At 39.5% G+C, this 9893-nt stretch overlaps 1 protein-coding gene across 1 annotated transcript; it reads left to right on the top strand.

Moving 5' to 3' along the window:
- Positions 1-257: 257 nt before the first annotated feature.
- Positions 258-7476, top strand: slc35g1 (solute carrier family 35 member G1). Its single transcript, XM_041029602.1, has 5 exons — positions 258-743; positions 2660-2840; positions 3652-3786; positions 4155-4351; positions 4824-7476. Exons 1-5 carry the CDS (start codon positions 422-424, stop codon positions 5234-5236), a joined length of 1248 nt encoding a protein of 415 aa, XP_040885536.1. The 5' UTR covers positions 258-421; the 3' UTR covers positions 5237-7476.
- The last annotated feature ends 2417 nt before the right edge of the window (positions 7477-9893 follow it).

The following is a 9893-nucleotide window of genomic DNA, read 5'->3' as shown; positions in this document are numbered from 1 at the left end:
TAATTCATTCTTGTTACATCATAATGAAATAACACCAAGTCATAATTGTAATTTATAGGTCGTGGTTATGATGATGAAAAAAGAAACATAGCTTTAACTCTTATTATAATCATGTAGCCCATATAAAAGTTTTTCATGTAGGCATCTCGCCAAATATGTGTTAGCTGACATCTGGTTGGTTCAAGTGTCTACTACCTCCCTCTGCAACTCTCGTTAAACGTTGGGTAATGTTTTAGTTGTCCAGCAGAGGTGGATGGGGATCAGTTCTGCCCCCCTGTGGGTAAAGTAACCACCGCATGGGAGTTTGTATCCTGCCACCAAGGTTAGTCATTAACCTTGCCTTCTCAGTCACTCAGGGCACCGAAGAAGGAGGACAGCACTCTGTCCAAGGCATGCTGCTACTCAGCCGCCACATCTTACCATGGGCGACTGTAACCACTGTACATACGAGCGGCCTTTGTCGGTAGAGGACGACATTACCGTAGTGTTTCACAAAGTTGACAGCCATGGCACAAACAGCGGCGACGACCACGGCGAGTGTGGCGATGATGAACGGGCAGCCGAGCGGATTCACTTGCGAAGTAAGTGTCATGTGTCGTGCGGTTACGACGATGATGCTGAGGAGAAGCAGGAAGCCAGAAGGAGCGAAGATTCACTGGAAGGCAGCGAGAAGAAAACGCTGTGTCCGCCGGCGTTTTGCGTCCGGAGCAAAACTGCATCCCGGGAAGGAAGCGCGAGAGAAGGTTAGAAGAGCGCACGCACTCCCTTAGTTAAGCGACATTTAACCTGGGGTTATAAATGCCCCCCTCCCCACCCCTCACATCAGTATCGGCTGTTAATGGACTTTGTGATGGGACGAAGATGCAGAAATCGAGTGATAAGCGGCCAGAGAAGCGGTGACGTCCTGCGTAGCCTCACGTTATACAACCGTGTAACGTCATGTATTAGTGATAACAGTGCTGATATCACGTGTGTGTCAGTGGCCTTAAAGTCGAAGGAAAGCGCGGATATTCACAGTTAAAGTCGGAGGAAAGCGCGGAAATCACAGCTAAGCCACTAAACTAATTTTCGTAAAGTTTGGACGCCTTTCTTTAAAACTGGCGCAAAATGACGTAATTTTATAATACGTTTTACGTCACGGTAAAAGTGTTCTCCACAACACAAATGACGTAGCCTGTGTAAAGAGATATTTCTTAATGAAAACATGCCGTTTAGTAAATCGGCAATGTTTGTATTGACGGTTGGCGGTCTTACCAAACGTTGATTCAAACGTTGAAAATCTTTATTTACATTTGTATACCTAATTACAACCATAAAATGACACATACTGGTCCAAATCACAGTGTTAATTCTTAATATATGAACAACTCGGTTGCAAAGGGCGTAGCCTTCCGTGTTCTCTAAGCCAGCTTAACATTTGCATCATCCTTAAAGGGGATGGATGACTGTGCACTTTTACAGTAGGCTACCAGGGCCACCACACCTGTAGGCTTTGTTCATGTTAAACTTGTAAGTATGAATAATGATGCAAAAATAACAATTTTAATCGAAACATTTAGGCCATTAATATGTGTACAGTGTTGATGTGAATATCTTTGGCTTGACACTCAAGTACAATAAGTAAGTGTCCATCAACAGAAGAGGTGTAAAGCTATCGAAGGGTTTTTCCATCGTTGTAAGACAATGTGAGGAAGAAAGGCTATTTTGGAAGCAAACAAGGAACTGAGAAATGGTCCTGAATCGGTTTTGCTTTGTGTACTTTTTGTACCCAATGTAAAATGCAAATGACAATGTGAAAAAGAAAGACACTTATTATAAATGTATAGGTTCCCCATTGTAATTCACTGGTATTCTCACTCCAAAAAAAGGAATTCAGGTTTGCTTATTAATTCAGTTTCAGTTTTGAGATTAAAATGACAGTAATACATCCTTATTGTTTACACACTTTTGTTGAAATTATGTAATTATTATATGTGATTATATGATTATGTTCTTGTGTTGATGTTGATTGTCGTGTCTAAATCAATGATTACAAGTAAACTGTAATTAAAAACTAACAAAAGTGAGTGTAATACTAATTCATTGAAGTAATCTGCCTGCCTGTATCTACTGGACATTAAAGTGAAACTAAGAATACAAAAAAATCACTAAACTCAAACAAATGTGATAGATCTACAAAAAAATGACTTAAAGGTTAGGAAGGATGGACATCCAGCTCTTTGGCTTGGTGCAAGGTTAAAAAGACTAAATGCCGTATATAATAAATGGAATGGTAAGTGGACCACACATTGTGGGCAAGTACAAAGAAAGATGCCTGAGCGACCTCAGGCTGATATTTAATCTCTGCAAGCTTATCAGTTTATTGTTCCACAGGCAGCGTTTGCAAACACTACACCACTGTCTGTGGCAGATCTTTTTGTGTGTGGTTTTTGTAGCCAAATTTTTACGCAGACTACATGGAGTTCAATAACACACTCTCCATCCTGCAGTTACTATACCAACATAAGTACAAAAAAACAAGGACTATTTATTTAAATTAAGTGGCGAACAGTGATAGCGCTCTTAGGGCCCCTTTCTTTCCCACCATTCATACTTATCCTCTCCCTCACCCTCACTCCCTGTTCTTTGACGCTCTCTTCCTTTTCTCTCTTTTTCACAGACACAGAAAAGCCAAAAGGATGTCCAGGTTTTGGTTTGTTCTATGCTTTCTTGTCCACAGTTTTCTTCTCCATCATTGCCCTCTTGGTGAAAACCATCCAGGGACTCCACGCCATAGAAATCAGCGCCATACGCTGCTTCTTCCAGATGCTCTTTGTTGTGCCGTTACTCATCTACCACAAGTAAGCATGACTGAGAAACTCAAACATTTAGATTTCCACGGGAACATGAAGGAATTACCCATACTGTATATGGCATAATTAGGGCTATTGTAAAATTCCCAAACAATCATAATTTCAAACCAATAATTTACATGTTGTGATAAGATTGTGCATAAAGTGCATAAACTCAGTAAGGCAGTGCATATCCCTGCCAGTAGTTTATCTCTGGGGATTCCTGCTGTTGTGTTCATGCCTAGCCACACACTTTGTATGCAAGAATCCGGGCTTAACAACAAGTTGTCAAAATACACTGACAAACATGTTGATGAAAAAATAGGCTAAGGGAAGGTTTTAAAAGATGTCTTCCCACTTGAAGTTATTGTATTGCACACAGTGAACTTCATGGATTATCAGAAAATAAAACCTTAGCATCTCATTGTGGTCCTCAAAATTGAAATTCAACTGAATTCCTAAAGAACACCAGTACTTCTATTCATTCATCTACCTATTCATCCATTCATCCATTCATCCTCGACACTCCTCTTTGTTTTAACATTAAATTGTCACCAACAAAACTACGCTTCCTCCTCTCTTTTCAGCCCCATATCAGCATCCATTCATCACTGTCATTTCCTCACAAACTAAATGTATCCTTCTATTTATCCAACAACCCAACCATTTGACATCCCTCATTTTACTTTGCTGCTCAGTTTTTCTCCATCCATCCCATTTTTTCTAAAATTCTGTTTGTAACTTCCTCTATCAGTCAGTCTAGTCATCCATCCATCCAGTCATCCATTCATCCATCATCCTCATATCTCTGCTCCTCCAGGACAGGTTTCCTTGGTCCCAGAGATAAACGTATATATCTGGTGCTTCGGGGTTTCATTGGTTCCAATGCCATGATCCTGCTCTTCTATGCCGTTCAACAGATGCCCTTAGCAGATGCCACTGTCATCATGTTCAGGTGAGAGCTGGTAGGAACTTAACTGATTGTGGATCAGTACAAATTAAACACTACAAATAGATTCTGTGCTCCCTGAATTGTACAATTTTTGTTTATCTCTTTCCCTCATCTCTTTATGGCACTTTCAATATTTTCCTTATTCCTCTCAACTACTTCCTTCTCACATATTCTTTGAAATTCACAAAAGATCTGGGGAAGTCACAAATCTGCTGAGACAACAGTCAACATTTCTTACCACTTTTCTCTCAATTTCTATCCCTTCTTTCTTTATTTAACTGTACCCATACATGTATTACTTTTTCACATGCTCTCATTTCTATCACCCTTTCTGTTAACCCGTTTTTTTTCTCTGTCCATTGGCCCCTCAGTAATCCGGTCTTTACCTCGCTTTTGGCTTGGATCTTCCTGAAGGAGAGATGTACAATCTGGGACTGTGTCTTCACAGTTTTTACCCTCACCGGAGTCATTCTTATCGCCCGACCGCCATTCCTCTTTGGCGACCATCTAGGTGGCATTGAGGGCAACTACACTAACCACATCAAGGGGACTATTGCTGCATTTGCAGGTAATGCAAGCCATAATAAAGAGACAAAATCATTCAGGAGGAAGGAAGATGCTGGGAAATTTAACTCCTGTTATGTCAGTTCTGTATTTTAACCACTTAACCAGGTCAGGATTACCATGGCAACCAGGGAAACCCCGTTCAGTAGTTATGTCCCATGGCATGAACTTGGTCCCCTGAAAAAGCTGGCCCCAAAAATACTGCTGTGAAGTGTGTCAAAGTGATACGCTGGCACTGAGGGGAGGTTATGGATACAAGAGGCAGAGGTTATGGTAGTGTCAGTTTGATGGTGTGGAGGGATGGAAGAAATGTTCTCAGGCTTGGCAGACGATATCAGAGACGGAAAGAGAGCATGAAAATATGGGTGTAATCAAAGGGGGATTCACAGATGATTCTTTATTCTTATTCATTTGTTAATTGTCATTGTTCTTCCTATTGGTGTTTTCAGTCTCTAATTTTTTTCATTTATTCACAGGAGCGATCGCTGCTGCCTTTACTTTTGTTGTCCTTCGCAAGATGGGGAAGAGCGTCCATTACTACCTCTCTGTTTGGTACTATGCTGTCATCGGGTTGATCGAGTGCATCATCGTTGTATCCGTCCTTGGGGAATGGAAAATCCCGTTCTGTGGCCGTGATCGCTGGATGCTGATGTTGATCGCTGTCCTGGGTATCGCTGGTCAGACCTTCCTGACGAAGGCCCTGCAGATTGAAAAGGCTGGACCTGTGGCCCTGATGAGGACTGTGGATGTGGTGCTGGCGTTCATCTTCCAATTTATTTTCTTTAACCGTGCACCGACCTTGTGGAGCCTCGGAGGGGCGCTGTGCGTAGTGGTGAGCACTAGTGGAATAGCATTTAAGAAGTGGTACACCAGCTCTCGCAAGAGCTGAGCTGGAGACGCAACACAGAATACTTTAGTATTACTATTTATTCTTTTTTCAGTATCATATGTTCTTGATTTATTCTGTTTTACTTGTTATTTACACGCACACCTAAGGAGGAGGTTTAAGCTATTTGGAGAGTTAAATCAGAAATATAGAAGGATAATCTTGTAGGGGTCAGCTTTTAGCTTGTGAGAGTTTATAATTCAAACATCTGTACATCTATACATGTTGATTCCTGAGAGTCAACTTGTGTAATTCATTGTTATGCATTTATTTTTGTGTAAATGAGCACATCTTTAAGGGAAATAAGAGGAAGGAAAAACTCCATTATATCCACTTTACTGCTCCAAACTGTTTCCTGCTCCTTGAAGCTTCTGTAGCTAACTAACTTCTGAATAATTTTTTCTTTATCTGTATACAGTATAAATGGGGTGAAATTTGAATTTCACCACCGTGAAGAAGTGTGATGACGTATGTCATCAGTCCCATATTTCTTTTCCTTTAACCTGAATGAAATAGCCAAAGAGAGAGGTTTACTTCATTGGGACCATTCATACTGTGTCACATACAAACAATTATAATACACAAAAAAAAAGTTTAGTACGTATTCAATTTATTGTGGTGAGTGTTTGCAAAAAACCCCAAAAACAATACCTTAATATATCTGTGATGCTGACAGCACAACTATGATCACTCTGTCATCCACAATAAGAAAATGAAATATAATGCACACCAAGTAAGTGGTATAACCACGTAAATACAACCATTTATTACCCATTTTAGCAAACAAAAAGCATTTATTTTAAAGACACTGCAAATGTGTCGAAAAAAATAAAATAAAATGCCAAAATTGGCTTGCAAAGTTTTTACTTGAATACATGCTGTAGGATTCTCTCAGGGATTTTTCACCTGTTTATAAGCCCCAAATTTGAAATGCACCTAAATCCTAGAACTTATCCATGAAAAAAATTATTCCATTGTGATATACTGATTTTGTGATTTGAATTTTTCTTCTGTTACCATAGTCTTTTCTAATGTATTTAAAGGTTATGGCAAATATCTATTATAATCCAGAATATATATATATAAATAATTTCTTAACAATATCTTTGAAGTGCCTTAAGTAGGGACCTTTAACCTCCCGCCTCTCTAGTGGAGCTGCTCAGTAACCAGCAGCTTGTACTGGGCAGTTCTCAGGTGTCATATGAAGTAGGGTTCTTTTGAAATCAGCTGAATAAGTAATGATTTTTAAATGCTTGTATGACAAATTCAAAGATGACGTCTAACAGCATTTTAAAAATGTGGCACTTAAGATGTGACCCTTTAACCCCCACCAAAGGCCACGCTGATTTCTTCATCATCTCAGTAGGGGTCAGCTCATAGGGTGGCTAGCACTTAATGTCATCTTAGGACTGAATCATCTAATAAGTGTTGTCAACAGTCTGAGAATATGTTTTCTCTTTTTATCTAATGTGACATTTTCTATGACAGTGATGTAGGTTTTTTTTTTTTTTCACTGACCTGAGAGTTGATTTGATCTTTATTTCCATGTAATTTGCTGTGGTTTGAAATTCATTTCAACTTTGCACAAACATTATGCAAAAAGAAGTTAAATTACAATGATTAGGAGCCCACTGAAATGATATTTTGTTACCAATATTACCAGTAACCTATGAAAAATGTATCAGCTCATAAAATTCTGATCCTAACGATTGTTTTTAAAGAGCAGAATATACTGAATATACTGTAGTTAATTCTGGGTCATTGCCTTGGGATATGATACATTTTTAAAGGGATGAACAATCAGAAATATATTAAAATCAGCCTACCACTTGTGAGGAATATATTTAAAGGCTCTGTGACATTGATTAATTGTTCATACTACAGTATTACAGTATGATATTTCAGTCACTTCAGACTTTCAGAGGCTAATTTTATGTTCTTGATTTGCTTTGACATTGACTTTAGTGCTAAGAATTTTAGTTTAGTTGACTTGAACTCTGGTAGTGTAAGCACAATGTGTTGAATTGCCATCAAATGGTTAGGTAAACGTTTGTTTCAGGACCTATAAGCCTTACAAACCTACTAAAGCTGTTTTTAGGATTTTTAAACTATGGTTTAATAGTATTTATTTTACTATTTCTGTAACATGTTACATCAACATATAAGATGTATATATTTCTGCATAGTAATGGATAATATTTAGTTTAATATGATTCAAGAATAAATTCGATATGACTTCATAACTCTTGTTATCTCTTGTCTGCAAGTCATGCATCATTATATCTGTCTAACATAACTGAAACTTGTGGAACAGACACTAACTGAGCAGCGGCGTTGTCTGTTCTTACATCATTGTCCCAGTGCCTATGGCATTAGCCAAGCTCTACTAATGACTCAGTGGGTGACAATGGTACAAACTAGGCTACCATTTAGCAAACTACTGAGTCAGGCAGCTGTTGACAGGAGGGCTCAGAATAGTACCTGGCTGAGTGGATTGTGGTCATTGTGTGTTTGTGAGAGTGTGTGTATACATGAGCAGGTTATTTGTCTCAGTGAGCACTACACAGATTTCTACTATGCCTTTATTTTCCTTTTATTTGTACACAACACACAGGTGCGAGGCATTGTGTGTTCATGCAGAAAGGCTGTGTTGCACTGTGTCACAGTGTCACCCATATCTTGCAAAACAAAAGCTTGTACCTTGCAAAGAGGGCTAACTGTATACAGATGGTGTTGTAAACCTTCCTCTGGATCCAGGCATGGTTGCAGGATAATTCTTCAGCTGAGCACTGAGCTAAGTAAAGCGTGAAAAAGCTGAAGTAGAACACAGCAGCTCTTTGTTGCAGGGTAGAGTAACCTGGGGCTAAAGATGTCTTGTGTAAAAAATTAAGACTGCGTTTTCAAGCTGACGCCTACAGTTTTTTTTTAACCTGATCACCATCCTTTTCTTTAAAGAGCAATCACCCACAGTACAGTACGCTTGTATCAACGTGTCATCATATAAAGATAACATACTCAAAGTGCTTATTTTGATAAATCTGTGTGTTGGTGGTATCGGTAGTATTGATACCATTATCATCAGTACTATTGTAATCATTGTTATTTTTATTATTAAGACCTGAGTATGAATGGTGTAATTGTATTAGCTGCCTGCACATGTAATGAACCTTTTCTGACAGCAGAGGGCAGGATCCACAAAAATTACAACAGGACAACAATCTGAAACTCTTAGTAGTTACAGTTGGTATACATTGTGTTACTTTTCAAAATGCTTTTTATTTGTTATGTAAAAGACGCTGAATGGCCTTGTTGTTGGAAGAAATAAACCTGCTAGGCAGTTTTAGTTATGTTAGTGAAATGTGAGCATTTGTTCAAATTGTTCAGACTAGAGGGGAATTTAATCTGTCACTCATATATATCAAAAGAAACGTGTTAATTGGTTTGCTTTGGAAGAAGATGTGCAAGTTTGTACTTTCACCATCAGATAAGGTCAGAGGTGTGGGTACAAAATAGTCTAACTTCATTATCACTATATCCCCAGTACCTTATTTACATCACTTATCAATCCTCCCACACAGTGTGGGATCTATTTTCACCAAGCTTCGAAACTGTGTGTTACCTTCCATCATTTCCTGACAGTGTACCATCTCTGAAACCTAGAAAAGGGTACAACCAGGGCAGCATCTTAATCCAGAATCAAAGCTTCTGTCCTCCTTATCTACAGACACACCTAAACTCAGTTTTACCTGCACACTAACTGAGCTCCTTTCGCCCTTATTGGCTGCATTTCATACTTGTAGCACATCTTTGATTGTGACTCTGTATAGTTATCAGATGTTATGAAGTGGTCAAAGAAAAGCTATCCTGGGGAAAGTTATTTAATTTCAGCTACAATATCACTGACAGTAAAGTTCATATTTCACAAACAATTCACTACCATCATATCAAATGTCACGACCATGTCAAATGACATGATGACAATGCAGGACTTATCAGTAGGGAGGAGATGTGACAAAACTCTAAGTCAAGTCTTTTTTGAGCATGTTTCTCAGAGGAAATGATGCTATGTAAAAATCTAAATAATTCTGGAAAGGCAAGCCGCCCTCCCTTTTATCAGCGAGCTGGGGATTCCCAAATGTTTGCTTGCTCCTGGGTGGAGGAGAGTTGGAGGAATGGAAGAGTTGCACATTCCTGTCGGATGGCATAAGTCTTCCCATCAGTGGAGCGAGAGGGAATTGGAAAATAATCCCTCATTTTCCGAGTTGAAATAAATGCTGTTATAAGCTGTGAAGTGGAAAAGGGCATCTCTCTCAAGCACGTGCTTTCGCGGTCTCGGGGGGGCGGGGCGGCGGTGCGTTCAGAGGTAGCCCAGCCGCGTAGTTGCAACCTACTTTCTATTCCGCTGGCATGTCGCGCGTTTGCAGCGCACGAAACTTCCCTTTGCCACCCAAATGAAAAACGATTGCACGGTGCATATTGAACCGGTCCCTAACAGAAGTCTGGCAGACCGAGGTGAGGCACATATGGCTCAAGATTGGCAGATTATGGGTCCAAGGCATTATCATCGAACATACCATTATTAAAATTATCTCTGTGACTGGCCCGTGAGTTAAACCCAATACGCGGACATAATGGATCTTTATAACACTGCACACAACTC

The sequence above is a fragment of the Toxotes jaculatrix genome, chromosome 21 (assembly GCF_017976425.1).
Source record: "Toxotes jaculatrix isolate fToxJac2 chromosome 21, fToxJac2.pri, whole genome shotgun sequence".
Taxonomy (NCBI): domain Eukaryota; kingdom Metazoa; phylum Chordata; class Actinopteri; family Toxotidae; genus Toxotes; species Toxotes jaculatrix.
This window is presented reverse-complemented; position numbering and strand designations above follow the sequence as displayed.